This window comes from Anabrus simplex, chromosome 5, assembly GCF_040414725.1.
Source record: "Anabrus simplex isolate iqAnaSimp1 chromosome 5, ASM4041472v1, whole genome shotgun sequence".
In the NCBI taxonomy this organism is placed as follows: domain Eukaryota; kingdom Metazoa; phylum Arthropoda; class Insecta; order Orthoptera; family Tettigoniidae; genus Anabrus; species Anabrus simplex.
In genome coordinates, this window is record NC_090269.1 from 75,212,394 (window position 1) to 75,229,194 (window position 16,801).

A 16,801-nucleotide genomic window follows, 5' to 3' on the forward strand; every position below is an offset into this window, starting at 1 on the left:
TCTATACCATCAAAACCTTGCATAGGTAAATAATGATACAGTCTATTTGACCTCCTGAATTTAAAATATCGGCTTTATCTTACATGAATCCTACAAGTTGAGCCTCACTGGAATAACCCTTCCGAAATCCGAACTGCCTTCTATCAAACCAGTTAGAAATTCCACGAACGCGTTTCATATAAAATGAAAGAATACTTTACCAGAACTTACATGTAACACATGTCAAGGTGACTGGCCTGTAATTTTACACTTTATGTTTACCACTCTTTTCTTTATACATTGGATCTGCTACAGCAACTTTTCATTCATTTGGTATGACTCCTTCATGCAATTTTAGATACGGCACTATGTCTCATCCTTGCGTTTTATTATATCCCAAGAAATTTAATCAATCGCAGCTGCTTTTCTAGCTTTCAACTTTTGTACCTTTCTGTAAATATCTTAATTACTACAGGTAAATATCAGTACTTTTCCATTATCATTATATCCAACTATATGTACATACTGCTGACTAAATATTTCTGCCGTCTGTTAGTTATGTAATGCTTCACCTAATCTAATTCTCTGCGTTCTATTTTCTTGAAATATAGCCACCCATTCAACCACTCTTTTATCTAGTACAATGGTCCTGTAATTGTTTTCCTTATGCAATATAAGATCACCATAATATATTAATAAAAATCATGTATAATTTGTCAAACTAATAAGAATGCTTTATTTTGTATTATTTACAATGAAAATTAGAAAACAGTAATTTGTATAAATGTTAAATCTAGCACAAAAAGGAAGTTAAAAGAAGAAGATAAAAGGGATGATAATTTGTGGAATGAATATAAACATTATTAGCTTTAAGTAAAATATTTAATGTAATAATCAAGTAACTGCAAGAACGTTAATTGAATGCATGTATCAAATAAACGATTTGCAATAAATTAATGCTCTCTCCGCATTTTCAGGCGATCCAGAATTAGGGGATGGGAGTATTCTATTCTATTCTATTCTATTCTATTCTATTCTATTCTATTCTATTCTATTCTATTCTATTCTATTCAGTAGGTCTACTTTGTTCAAAACACTGATTACTTGTAAACAGCTCCAATATTGCAGCAATGACGATTTCAAATGTAGTGGACGGTATACCAGTACTTCATATCTAGGTGGCCTACAATTTACTCTCTTTAAAAAGCTAAAATATTTGAACCATGCTTTTCTTCTGGGAAATATATATAAATCTTAATTCCGAAGTGCGTTTGGTGTCTAGTTTTCAGACATTTGAATACTTCTTTCATTCGAAGGATGATTCCCTGCATGTATCTTGTTCATTCTGGTAGCAACATCTGGTCGTCTTACTCTTCTTGGTACCAGGTATCCTGTTCCACTTGCACCATCACCAGGAGGTAAGTAACTACTGTTGAAATGAACTGCAACACGGTAAGAAATATACATTAGTGTGATATTTATTTAAATTATTGACTGATAAATGTCCATATCAAGTATTAATCAACTGCACAGTGCATTGAGTACAACGTCTCATTTATACACATCAAAAGGAGTGTTGATCGCCCTTCTAAGTAGCTTCTAACTCGAATGATAGGCAGCACTTCAGCTGAAGCTCTAGCACCTGTAAGGAAACATTATAGCCGTATTCTGAGCAACGCAGTAAAATTTCAATATACGTAATGACGTATGGCCTCCGGAGACGCCTAGTACAGGTCTTTCGAGTTGACGCCCAATAGACCAGACGTCATCACGTAGTTGCTCTAGAGAGCCGGTGTTACTTGCTCCGCTCGGGACAGGTGTTGGTCACGTGACAAGAGAGCAGCAGTCAGGCGGGTTGCATACCGTGGCAGTACTGTACTTACGCCACTAGCCTGCAGTACATACTACATCATGTACGTCCCCTACTTGCTCGCTAAGCTGCTCTCGTTCCTCGAGAGCGGAGAGCAAACCGGCTCCGAAGGCATTTCACTCACGTTTGACGATGCCTGCTGTAGGCGACCTGCAAATCTGTGAGGAGGAGCCACTACCTAAGATGGACTCTAATGACGAAGGCGACACAAACATCCAGCCCCAATCCAGAGGAATTAACCAATGAAAGTTAAAATCATCGACCCAGCCGGGAATCAAACCGGGGTCTCTTGGACTAAATGGCTAAATGGATTAAAGGTCAGTGTCGACATCATGCCCACGTAACCTCTTTACGCCAAGAATTGTCAACAAGATAACTTGCTCTATATATGTTAGCGATCCAAAGTGATGTGGTTCGTAACAGGTACTACAGATGACAGCACGGACTGATCGTCCACTGATGCCGATAACCAGTATCTGCTACTGTTGGCTCAGATGAATCCCGAGCTGAATCCTCCATGACTCACTTGTGTGACTGCAAGACACTATCCGGCTTCCGGGATGGCAACATGCCTAATAAAGCTGTTAAGAAGACGTTACATTTTGCCAGTCTCTATTCACTACATCCATAGCGAAAGCGATCTCTTGTACCTCGAAATCATGCAGTTTGTTATAGATTGGAAAGACAGAATGCTGAATGGGCTCTGCTGAATTTTCGTATACATATCATCAGAATTTCGGGCAGAACTTTATATGAATGGACGGTAAAACACATGTCAACTATGTATAATCTACACCTCCCTTCATCGTGTTAGTGTCACTCGATTAGAGTGGTCTGCGCTAGATATGAACCCTATTGAAAACATCTGGTATAGTTTCAAACGAACTATTTATGAACAGTATGTCGACATTGGCCTTCTCCATATAATCTGCAAGATTTTCATTCGGAGCTTTAGTGATGAATTGGACAAATTGGACCAATCATGAACTGATGACCTTGAGACGATGTGCCAACGTGAATTCAAGTAAATGTCTGAACAGGATGACGCGTTACTCATTATTAAAGTTGTCAAGATTAATGTGAAAAACTGCAAGCGAAAAAAACCGTAATTACCGGTATTTGACCTTCACAAACTATGTTTTCGTTGAATGAGTGCGAATGTATTATACTTACTTGAATCAGGTCCATTTCTTCAAGACGATGAACTCTTTTTCATTTGAGTTAGTTCCGAAATAAAAGTTATTGATGGTGTGAGTTCCTTAAGTTATGCAGTAATTCATGAACCTTGGGAAACAGATGAGAGACGAAGTTAATGGCCCTGTGTGTCGAGATACCTGCATTAGTATGATACAGACTTGAATATCTGGACAACACTTATTTCGAATTTTAACCCTCCTGTTGATCAGGTGAATACAACTATCCAAATCAGTGGAGGTTCCTAAGCTGATAAGGAATGCTAGAGGCCTGTGCGCCACCTTGCGGCAGTTAACTTAGCCCCAGTACCCCTTTGCATGCCGTGCAAGTTGGGATGTAACTTAACCAAAGCAGACCAATGGTCTTGTCCCGACGTAAGCTTGCCGTTATTACTATATTGTGACGTCGCCTGAGTCGCTCCATGTTGGATTTCTAACATCTTTTGGATCACACGTATCACAGTCTAACACATATTTTTTAATATTTCCCTCCAGAATGGTCTTGTTCTAGTGTAAGCTGGCACTGGAATAAATTTTATGAATTCGGGTGTTCCCAAATCTGTTCCTGTAGTCATAATTCACGTAACAGAGACAGCCAGTAACCAAATAACGACATGGATGTGCACATTTGTGTACCTGTGGTCTGAAGATGATAAGTATGATACATTCGACACTATAATTCAGGAGTTGCATCACCGAAATTAGTTGTAACACTTCTTGGAGAATATATATAGGCCTATATATATTTACAATTGGCTTTGCATCGCACCGACACAAATAGGTTTTATGGCGACGACGAGATAGGAAAGGTCTAGGAGTGGGAAGGAAGCGACTGTGGCCTTATTTAAGCCACGGCCCAAGCATTTGCCTGGTGTGAAAATGGGAAACCCCGGAAAACCATCTTCATGGCTGCCGGCAGTGGGGTTCGAACCCGCTATCTCCCGTGTGCAAGCTCACAGCTGAAGAATAAATTAAGACATATGAAAGAGATAGCACTAAATAAAATATTGCTTATACACAGGTATCCGGTCTAGAAAGCCAAGAATAACGGCCGAGAGGATTCGTCGTGCTGACCACACGACACCTCGTAATCTGCAGGCCTTCGGGCTGAGCAGCGCTCGCTTGGTAGGCCAAGGCCCTTCAAGGGCTTTAGTGCCATGGGGTTTGGTTTGGTATCCACAGGTATGCACGGAATGAAGGACGATGCTAATAAGAAATAATTGAGAGCACAGTGGAACCATTATAACTGGAGTCATGGAATTAACAGAAATTCCACCGATGATACTCACTGATTGTTGATGTAGAGCTTGTACATACTAATTAACTGAGTAGTAAATGGATAAGCACCTAAAAGAGACAAGGAGGTTGGCAGGTGGATGTCTTTTAAGCAGTGAAGATAAATCAGCGACCCATGTAAATATATATATATATGACGTATGGCTTTTAGTGCCGGGAGTATCCGAGGACAAGTTTGGCTCGCCAAGTGCAGGTCTTTTGATTTGACTCCCGTAGGCGACCTGCGCGTCATGATTATGAGGATAAAATTATGATGAAGACGACACATACGCCCAGCCCCCGTGCCAGAGAAATTAACCAATGATGGTTAAAATTCCCAACCCTGCCGGCAATCGAACCCGGGCCCCCTGCGACCAAAGGCCAGAACGCTAACCATTTAGCCATGGAGCCGGACGGTGACCCATGTGATAATGGGGTACTCTGATGCTCTTTCGGCAAGTGACAGACCTCGCTAAATGAAATAAACCATGAAGTTTGATATGATGAGTCACAGAGAAGAGTACATTCAGAAAGCAAAGCGACATCAAAATGGAATATCACTCATCCTGGGGGAAAACCAGATAAGTGTTTTATTATTTCAGTTTCTTTAATTTTTACAATAACCTACTAATTGCAATGCTCTCTATCTTTTGACACTAACAAGATAAGTCTTTCTTTCTTTCTTAATCTGCTCACCCTCCAGGGTCGGATTTTCCCTCGGGCTCAGCGAGGGATCTCACCTCTACCGCCTTAAGGGCAGTGTCCTGGAGTGTGAGACATTGGGTCAGGGGATACAACTGGGGAGGATGACCATTACCTCGCTCAGGCGGCATCACCTGCTATGCTGAACAGGGGCCTTGCGGGGGGATGGGAAGATTGGAAGGGATAGACAAGGAAGAGGGAAGGAAGCGGCCGTGGCCTGAAGTTAGGTACCATCCCGGCATTTGCCTGGAGGAGAAGTGGGAACCACGGAAAACCACTTCCAGGGTGGCTGAGGTCTGAATGGAACCCACCTCTACTCAGTTGACCTCACGAGGCTGAGTGGACTCCGTTCCAACCCTCGTACCACTTTTCAAATGTTGTGGCAGAGGCGGAAATCGAACCCGGGCCTCCGAGGGTGGCAGCTAATCACACTAACCACTACACCACGGAGGCGGACACAAGATAAGTCATTTCGTCATAATACTGAAGAAAAGCCAAATTTTACTTCCAAATTATTCAAGAATACATAACCACAAAGACAGTCTCTCTCTGAGGATGTACAAAAGCATGTGGAGACTGAGTGTCTGCCGTTATAATGAAAACTGCCCAACTCGATTCTGACTGGCAGTAGGCAAGAAGGCCTGTCATTACACTGAAAATTCCGTAACTCGGTCTTCACACGAGAAAAGACGTGTGGTGACTTCCTCGTCCCGTTCCTGGGGTAATATTAAGAGCTATGCAATTTAATACCATCTTACTTACAACGTGTACGCTACTTAACCTAGAATAGATAGATAGATAGATAGATAGATAGATAGATAAATGTCTTTATTGGCGTAGTTAAGGCCATTAGGCCTTCTCTTACACTAAACCAATTTGTACATAGAATCACAGTTAACACTACCGTAATTAATACTAAGTATAGCACAGTTAAAGACAATCCAAATATTTTATAACAGAAATAAAATTCCACCCCAGTGAGATAAACATACTTACAACAATAATAATAGGCCTAATAATAATAATAACAGCAATAATAATAATAATAATAATAATAATAATAATAATAGCTAGTAGTAATAATGTACTAACACCATCAGTAAAGGACTAGAAATGCACAGTTCATTCGTATCCTGCTGTACCTCTTAACGCTCTTTTAAATGACCTGGTGGTTGGTATTCCTCTGACGTCATCCGGTAAGCGATTCCATTCTCGGGCGGCAAACACAGAAAATGAGTTATTATATGTTGCAGTTCGATGGTGAGGAATGACGAGCAGGTTTGATGTTTGAGCCCGTGTACCTCTGTTATGCACATTTGAGAAATAATGGAAACGCGAAGAAAGGTAAGTTGGGGAAGATGTAGTAAGGACTCGGTGGAGGAGAGACAGAGTATGATGATGACGACGAACGTGGAGTCGCGACCACTCTAGTTCTAGGAAAGATGATGACACGTGGTCATATTTTCTTAGATTGCATATATACCTCACACATGCGTTTTGAGCGCGTTGTAGCCTTAGGGACAGCAGTGGCCTCACATCATTGAAAACAACATCGCAATAGTCGAAATGTGGCATTACAAGAGCCTCGATTAATTTCTGCTTAAGTTTTATCGGAAATATGTATTTATATTTATATAAAGAATGAAGAGCAGAGAAAACCTTCTGGCAGATATGTAAGATATGTCCAGACCAAGTCATACGTTCGTCCATGATAACGCCAAGGTTCTTCACTTGTGGTACAAAAGGAATTGCAACATTCTGAAGGATTACTCTCGGCAATGGACGTTTATTGATACTTGCCATTCTATTTTGGTGGCCGAGAAGGATTACTTGTGACTTTGTAGGGTTCAATTGCAGGCCGTGGGCAGCAGAACCATTCACTAACGGTCTGTAAGTCAATGTTTAGTTATTATTATTACTTTATCAATTAATTCCAACGAGCCAACGGCTCATATACAGGAATTGTACAATGCGATTTGTTTAGCGTCTAAAATTAATATGATACATATACATTGGCTGCACATAAATATATAAGTTGTTACAGTGAACGTTACTCTAAACATTTCCTTTACGTTACCATTACACAAAGTCTTGTAAAGAGAGTCATCTACTTACTTAGGTACTGATTCCATAGCACTTTCTTTAATTTAATTTTGAAAGAAGACAGATTGGAAACTGATTTTAAATCTCTTGGAAGATGATTATATGATTGAATGGCTGAGAACTTAAAGCTACAGTTGCCATACTTATATGAGTGTATTTGAAAGAGAGCTATGTCACCTGTTTGTCGTGTGTTATAATTATGAATATCTGTATTCAGGGTGTAGTTACTATCGTGCAGGACACTGTTTAGTTTAATTTTGTGAATTAATATTGATGATCTAAAAGCAGTGCACATATATAAGGGCATAATTTTACTATTAGCGTATAGAACTCGAGTGGGTGTGTCAAAAGGAAGATTATAGATATTTTTGATTGCTCTATTTTGTATTACCATAAGTTCATGAAGGACTGTCTTTCTGCAACGAGACCAAATTACGTTTAGGTATTGTAAGTGACTGTGGATGAGTGAGTAATATACTGTAAGTAGAACTTCCCTACGGACAATATATCTTAATCTTCTCAAAAGCCCAGATACTGGAGCTATCTTTTTTGCAATGTAATCAACATGCTCTACCCAGCTTAAATGTTTATGTATTATTAGACCCAGATATTTAAAGTGATCGACCTCACCTATTTCCGCGTTGTTAATATATATCTTTGAATGACAAATATTTTTTATACTCGGCTTAGTTATAATCATATATTTAGTTTTATTGACGTTCATAGTTAATTTATTGATACTGAGCCACTTGTTTATTGCGATGATGTCTTCTTGCATATTTTTGATCACCGAGTCCACTTTGTCACCAGTGTAGAATACATTTGTGTCATCTGCGTAAAGCATAATTTTACCCTTTAAATTTAGAATATTTATATCATTTATGTATATCAGAAACAAGGTAGGGCCCAAAATAGACCCTTGTGGAACCCCACATTTCACCTCCTTGTCCGGGCTCTGATAACCATTGACGGAAACAAATTGCTTTCTTCCGCTAAGGTAGCTGCGGAACCACTCTAATGCAACACCACGAATTCCAGCGTCTTCTAATTTAGATAACAGAATTTCGTGATTTACCGTGTCGAAAGCTTTAGCGAGATCAATAAACAATCCGGCCGCAATCTGGTTACCGTCAACGCTTTCCTGAAGCATCGACACAAGATCAGTAACTGCCAGTTCTGTGCTGGAATTCTCCCTGAAGCCATACTGGGATCGATAAAAAATATGTGTTTGTTAAGAAAAGCCATTAGTCTTACCTTTATAATGCTTTCTAATATTTTGGAAATAATGGGTAGTATGGATATAGGTCTATAGTCCCCTGCGTTACTAGTGTTCCCTCCTTTGAAAATCGGGATAACTTTAGCAATTTTTAAGCCTGCGGTACGACCCCAGTTGCCATGGATTCATTAATTAATGTAACAAGCTTAGTTATTAGCTGTTCATCAAAACTTTTGATCATAGTAGCTGTAATCCCATCTACTCCACAACATTTTTTACTTTTTAAATTTTTAATTATGCATTTGACTTCCGTGTTATCTGTTGGATATAAAAAAAGGGCCTCAAGCTGGCGGTTACTATTCAGATCTGTGATGCAAGATTATCGGCTATGCATGTAAAATATTTATTGAATTCGTTAGCAATTTCTTGTTTATCATTAATTACGACATTCCCTATTGACAGAGTTTTGCAAGTTTCTGAGTTGTGCTTTTTGTTATATATAATTTCATTCAAAATTTCCCACGTTTTCTTACGATTCTTATCATACACGTTTAATTTTTCCGAATAATAATTTGTTTTAAGTTTTCTTTTTAGGAATGTTACTGCATTTCTACATTTAATGTATTCCTCTCTCAAAGGAATATTATCTTTGTGTTGCCCAATCTTAAGTTTAGAGTGGAGAATGTTCCGTCGCTTAACGAGTTTTATCAATTCAGATGTTATCCAGGGAGTTGCCACATCTGCTTTGAATGCGTTTTTCTCCTTTATGGTATGGTGATTGCCTCTATTTGTGTGGTTTTTTTGGATTTGAGTAATAAGGGAGTTGTACATCTGGTTCATCTTAATATCCTGGACAGAATGTCTTGCATTCTCTGGAAGGAAATTAGTGTTATTTAAATTAATTTTATCCCTGCATTTTAAGGGTAAACTAAAAGTGTTGTTTTGGATATAGCTTCTCTTATGTGGCCATACAGTATCTGTGATAAGGATCTTATGATCACTTATGTCATTATCTACATTCGAAACTGTGAAATATATTTTATCTGTGTTAACTGCTACATGATCCAGAAGAGTTGATGATTTGTCAGTCGTGCTTGTTGCATAAATCTTGTTACACAGAGTGAACCCATAGCATGAAAGGATATTTATATACTGCTTTTTTAAATGATCTTCAGTAAAAGTGTCAATATTTGTATCACCAATAAAAAAAACAAGGAGTATTGTTAGTCTGACGAAGGAAATTTTCCAAAGATGTTAAAAATGACGTAGCATTGCCCCTCACAGGATTGTATCCTCCAACTATATGCAGACTATCTGAATTGGAATTACCAGTTAAGATGTCTCCCCAAATCTCAACCCAGATCAAGCTATGTTTCATTTCACATTTGTTAAGAATTTTAAATTTCCACTTTTTATGGATAAATATCCCTGACCCACCACCCCCTTGTGTATCTCTGTGAGAAAACAAACATGAGTAGTTACTTAAATTGTAATATTTGGCCTCGTTGCTTTTAACCCATGTTTCGGATATAACCAAGACATCGATTTCACCTAAGATATGGAGCAGTATTTCTAATTCGTCTAGCTTATTTTTAACACTTCTACTGTTAATATGGAGAATTTTTTATCTCATTACAGTCAGGAAGAATGTTATAACTATGAATAGCGTAGTCATGCACACTCACAAATTTTAATTCCCTACAGTCGTAGGTATTAGTGTAGATAGTGTGGTCCGTCGGTATCGTCCCTGTCGTCATCGCCGTTTTACCGCCAAGGCCATCTTGAATGTCCATGGAGATGTTGTTTCTAGTTGCTGCTAATATGGCTTACATTGTCTTGATAAGATGTCTTGCTCGTTATTTCGGGTTGGAGTTTGTAGATGTCATCTATGCAGGTAATACGCGTAGTCCTTCCACTGTCGTCCTTTTTAACATAAATTTTGCAGTCCTTCGTCCAAACATACTTAAATCCGTGCTGTCGAAGATCCCTTGCCTTTTTGTGGAGATATTTATTCTGGGATGTCAGGTGTTCGTTGATATATATATTCCGTGACTTAGCTTGAATCCCGGCATCAGTGGAGGTCAGTCTTGGTTTGCTTCTCTTTGCTGTTAGTATTTCTTCTTTCTTCAAACGACTGCAAAATTTTACCAACAGAGGGGGCGGTAGTTCTGTTTTATTCTGAGGAAGTCTGTGGCACGCGTCAATGTCATTGGTGTTTATGTCTACTTCTAGACACTTGGCAACATCTTTCACGATTTGGACAGGCTTCTCATTGATAACCACAGGCAGCCCATGCATTTCTAGGTTATTTATGCGAACATATTGCTGGAGCTCGTTATTTTCTGATCTGAGCCGCTGTATCTCGTTGTTAGTTACTTCACGCTCGTTCTGAAGTGTTTGAACATGGTTTCGCAGAACAGTGAATTCCGTCATAGCTTTGTTGAAATTATCACTCATTTTGATTAATTCAGATTTCATTTCGTCAAAACTTGCGGCACAAAACGATACAGACTTTTGAATATCTTTCTGTTCACACTCGATAGATTCAATTTTAGTGAGTCTATTGTTGATTTGGTTAATCACACTAGCCAGGTCCTTGAGGTTAGGACAGTCACTATTGCTTTTGTCGCTAACACATCCGCTGTCGTCACAATCACCACAATACCACCAATACCATTTTAGAGGAAATAAGTTTTTTAAATTCTCTTCTGTTAAGTTCGACACAAGTTCTATGATAAGACTTACCACAGCCGTCACATACGATAAAGTCCTCTTTAAGTTGAATATTTTCATTGCAGCTCCCGCACACCGACAAGATCTTGTGCTGTAGAATCTGTGTAGAGGTGAAGGTCATCAGCGTACATGTGGTATTTGCAATGTCTTAAATTCGATGATATGTCATTCACAAAGAGTGCGAAAAGAAGTGGTCCAAGTACAGAGCCTTGAGGGACTCCTCTATTCACGTAACGCCACGATGAAACAATTCCATTGTTACCTTTCACACATTGTTGACGTCCGTAAAGACAGGAATGCATCCAAGCAATCGTACTTTGAGAAAAATGTAGAGCCTTAAGTTTTACAAGTAATATGTCAATGTCTACGCTGTCAAAAGCTTTACTGTAATCTAGTAGTACTAGAACTGTGACTCGTCCTCTGTCTATTTCCTGTCGAACGTCCTCAGTCACTTTGAGCAAGGCTGTAGTTGTACTATGTCCTTGTCGGAAACCGGACTGGAAAGGATTAAGGAGATTGTGCGTTTGAAGGTACTCTGACATTTGTTTATGGACTATATATTGTACCGGTAAAAGAGCCCGACTCTCAGATTATATTTTAAAGTAAGCAAATATATAGTTCTCAGGGCAAAAACTGGGTGACTAGTAGCTAGGGCTCGGTACAGGAGGTAGGGTCCTATCTACAAGAAAACTTTGACTCTGACTGAATATGAGTTTATTCATATAAGACATGAAATTGCACATCACCTCCAGGTAGATATAAGCTGTCTTCCACATAGTCCTATAATATGGCTCGGATTCTCCAGTTCACCAAGCCGAGCAGGTTGGAACACGTTCCAGAAGATTCCAGGGACTCCGTACAGAAGCAGCTGGACTGTCTGGGTTGGTAGAAGGAAGAGATGCCTCGAACTTTCGAGGCCCAGGTTGAACCCCGATGATCCTGGTGATGTTGCAGATAATCATTTACTACCTCAGTCCAATGTGACTGAGAGGGTTGATGTCTCCAAGGTCACTCGCAGTACTGATAAATCTGAGTTCATAAAAGCCTTGGGTGATTAACCTATTAGCGAAGTCACTGGTTATTATTCATCAAGACTTTCAAAATTTAACATTCGTAAAAATGATATGTCTCTGTATACGAAGAAAATACTTTCAGAGTTCACCACTAGCAAAAGTCTTCGTCTCTGAATAAATACTGGCAAAAAAACACAAGTCCCTTCTCATGTAACTATGACCCAATTTAAAGTTCATCACTGGCGAAGGTACAAGTCTTTGAATGAACACGGACGAAAAACATAAGTCCATCCACATGAAAATCTGAATAAATTACAGTCTATCACTGGCGAAATTTATAAGTCTTTGAATCAACACTGGCGAATGTACAAGTCTTTGAGTGAACATGTACGAAAAACACAAGTCCATCCACATGAATAAATTTACAGTCTATCACTGGCGAAATTTATAAGTCTTTGAATCAACACTGGCGAATGTACAAGTCTTTGAGTGAACATGTACGAAAAACACAAGTGAAATCCTAAATTTATGTTTTAAAGACGTTGAATGAAGTTGGAGTTCATCACCGGCAATGTTTACAAATCACTGTTTATTAGAGGAATGAGTCTCTTAACACTCGCAAATATTGCAGGTTCAATTTATGAAGAATTCGTTCTTTAACATACGTAAATAATACAAGTCCATTTCATGAATAATTGGAAAAATTCCAGTCTCGAACACCCGTAAATATTGTAAGTTCAATTATGAAGACTTAGAAAATGTTCTTTAACACTCGAAATATTGCAAGTCCACTTGAGAATACTTGGAAGAATTCGTTCTCCTACACTCGAAGAAAATACAAGTTCACTTTATGAATACTTAGAAAATTACAGAGTTCCTCTTCGGGACTGTCACTACACGACGAAAGTAGCAGCGAGAGTGTCCACGCTGACTACTCAGCTGTAACTGAGTGAACATGCTACAGTGAGCCCTCCTTTTATTCGATCCGGGACGTCTACGTCACAATACGGCTTGACTGAATATCTCCTGAATCCCTCGGTGGATTTACTTCAAACTCGAGCATTGCGACCTTCAGGTGATCCCAAACAAGATGACATATCGCTCAAGCCGCTAGCACAATTATTACGGGAGTTACAAAATTTTCCCCGTCGAACAATCTGGAAGATGTGACGTGGAATCTAGAATGTACGAGTCCAGGCTGGGAACACGTGTGTGACCGGCGGGTGGTCTAACTAGCCCCTGTGGCTACGTCACAGCTCACAGCTGTCCTTCACTCGTTTGCTTGCCCCGCTGACGGTAGACAAACCAGGCGTGCTCATAACATCACGCGTGATAATTAAATGTTATTTATACTCAAAAAATACTCATGTTCAGGTCGTAACCGGTACATATCCCTCCCTCTAAGGGAAAAGAAAATACGATGAGGATTTTCATTAGTTAACCTTATTCAAAGTATTTTTTGAGATTGGAAGCATTGTAGATGCCTTCAAGGTTGCCATCTAATCTTGTGATCTCATGAGCACCGTTGTCCAAAGATCTAGAAATCCTGAAAGGTCCAATGTACAAGGGGCAAAATTTCGCATAGATCCTCAATTCCGGACGAGACATCGCCGGTTTGCGAATTAACACCTTGTCTCCCACTTGCAAGGGTGGTCTGAATTTTCGATTCCTATTTCTCCGCTGTCTGATATCTGCAGCGTTTCTCAATTTTCCCAGGGCCTTAGCGATTCTTGCTTCTTGACCGATGGCTGCACCAGGCGGAGCAGGAAGAATAGCATCCCAAGGGCGATGAGGAATATGCCCATGATGCACCAACATCGGAATATCTCCTGTAGATTCGTGGACAGTGGAATTGACTATTTTCTGCATCACTGGAAGTACTTCAATCCATCTCCAGTGTTCCTGCTGGCAGTAGACCCGACAGAATCTGGCAATTTCTCTCATCAATCACTCAGCAGGGTTGGCTTCGGGATGACGAATGGAATTCATTACATGATGAATCTCCAACTCTTCTATCGACGCCTGGAATTCTGCAGATGTAAACTGGCTTCCATGATCGGTTAGTAGAAACGTTGGTTTCCCCATCTCAGGGAAGACATTCCTGCGGAGTCTCCTTAAAATATTACCAGTGTTTGCCTTTTGGATAGGTAACAACATGGTGAATTTTGAAAAGACATCGACAATAACTAAGACGTGCTTGTTACCCCTGGCTGCCTTTGGAAGTGGGCCGTACAGATCAAGCGCCATCACCTCCCGTGGCTTCTCCGGAATGATAGGTCTCGGATATTCCCTCATAAGGTAATTGTTTGGTTTAATCCGTTGGCACAATTCACAGGTTCTTATGGTCTTTCTTATATCATTACGGAGGTATTCCCAGATGAACCTTTCTTTAATTACACTAGCCACTTTGTCTACTCCAGCATGTCCTGTGATGAAGTGGCAATGCCAGATGATGGCTTTCCGAAGTTTAGCCGGGGCATAAATCCTTTTAGCAGTCTTGGTTGTATTAATGTACTTGTAGAGTAGGTTGTTGTCCCAAGAAAAATATTGGGCTGCCTGCTCGATCCGTGCATAGTCTGGATCATATTGTGGAATCGATCCTTCACAGAAGCGAATTATTTCTCTTAGCCTGTGATCTCTCCGTTGGGCTTGGGCTAGATATCGAAGTTTTCTCAGAAATTCTTCGTCATCACTATTAGTGACTGAAATTGGACAAGCTACGGCCGCATCGGAAGGATTCCGACTGAGAGCGTCGGCTAATACGTTGTTCTTTCCAGATCGATGCACAATAGAGACATTGAATTGTTGGATGAATAATGCCCATCTGGTGACTCGTTCATTCGTAAGGTCGGAAGACAGAATGAAGGTAAGTGCCTTGTGGTCCGTGTAAATGGTGGTTGGAAACCCAAAGACAACCTTTTTCCAATACAAAAGCGAATATACAATCGCGAGGGCTTCTAGCTCCGTAATGGTGTATGACTTTTCATGTGTCCTAAGCTTCCGACTCACAAATGAAATGAACAACTTGACATCGGGCCTATTAGGGTCGACTTGGTAAAGAACGGCTCCAATTCCTATCTTACTGGCGTCACATTCAATATGGAAAGGCCACTCGTAATTAGGATAGCAGAGCTGCACATTATTTTTGAGCATCCTTTTAGTAGCAATAAATGATTGCTCACATTCAGTAGTCCACTTCCAGCGATTTCTTTTCTTCAGTAATTCCTGGAGAGGCGCTACAGTTTCTGTGTACTGAGGGCAATGTTGCGAAAAGAATTGGCAAAGTCCCAGGTATTGCCGAACTTGCTTAATCCTGCAAGGCATAGGAAAATCCGCAATGCATTGAATTTTGGCAGGATTTGGGCGGATGCCCTCCCCGCTAATGACATGCCCAAGAAAAAGAACTTCCGTCTTGAAAAATTGACTTTTCTTCAAATTAATTTTAAAGTTCTTTTCTCTCAATTCCTTAAGTACAGTGTGTACATCTTCCAAATGCTGCTCCCATGTATCAGATGCTATCAAGATATCGTCGACATAAATAGTGGCGATGGCCTTTACTTTATCAGATAACTGGCTTTCCAACACTCTTATTAAAACGGCTCCCGAGTTCTTAATGCCAAAGGGCAACCGGTTGAAGACATAGGTAATATTGTCGAAGATAAATCCAGTGAAGAGCCGGCTATGTTCATCCAGTACGATATGGAAGTACGATGGTGTCATGTCCATACCTGAAAAATATTTCTTTCCATAAAATCGCTTAATGACATCTTTAAGCGGAGGAGGGTGGTCATATTCAAGGACCAGTCGGTCATTCAAGGCACGAGCGTCCAAACACAAACGTAGATTACCATCGGGTTACCTTACTATGGTAAGTGGATTAATATAGGGCGTAACGCATTTTGAGATAATTCCGTCAGCCTCCATCTGACGAATCAGTGTCCTGGTTTCATCCATGTACTTCTCGGGCACTGGATATGGTTTGCGTTTATAAGGCGAAGCATCCTTGACGTTGAAGTGGTGCTTAAAATTCTTAATTTCTCCGGGCTTCTCATCGAAGACGTCCGGATAAGTCTGATAGATTTATTCCTCCGCCGCTGCTATGTCAGGGTGGTAATCTGGGGCTTCAGTTACACTGGAGATATAGGTGAGAAAATCGGGCCCTTTGTCATTTAAAATTTCATCAATGGGTCCCCCTTCATCGGGATCTCCTTCTTCTTCTGACACGGGTCCCTCTTCTTCCTCGGGATCACCCTCTTCTTTCAGTGCCTGGTCGACTGGGGCGGCATCGCCAATCACACCATCGACTTGTGTACAGGGTAAATCAATCCCTTGAAGCCTAAAATCTTCACCATCCACCAGCTGCAACTCTACAGATCCAATCCTACATAGACGAATGGTGTTGGCAGAGTAGTCACTTGTAGCCTTATATTTAGACAAAAAGTCTGAACCCAAAATAAGGTTGAATTTCATAGGCGCAACTATCAGAAAGACATGTTCCACACTTCCTCATTAATGGTGAATTCAAGGAATACTTGCTGCTTGCATTTGATATCCCAGTCAGGAATAATGCCCTTGATTTTCACTTGTGCAACTGGCAAAATCTGAAGATCACATTTATCCTTAATTAATGTTATCAGTTTGTCAGAAATTAGGGACACTTGCGCTCCCGAGTCCACTAATGATGATACTTGGAATCCCCCAATGGTAATACTAATTA

The 16,801-nt window shown here is 40.1% G+C and overlaps 1 protein-coding gene across 1 annotated transcript in view; it reads right to left on the reverse strand.

Moving 5' to 3' along the window:
* Positions 1-244: 244 nt before the first annotated feature.
* LOC136874366 (gustatory and odorant receptor 24) overlaps positions 245-16,801 on the reverse strand; it is an 89,592-nt gene continuing 73,035 nt past the window's right edge. Inside the window, exon 7 of the mRNA XM_068227733.1 lies at positions 245-1,421. Within this exon, the coding sequence (XP_068083834.1) occupies positions 1,347-1,421 (75 nt within the window). The 3' untranslated portion in view covers positions 245-1,346. The remainder of the gene's footprint in view (positions 1,422-16,801) is intronic.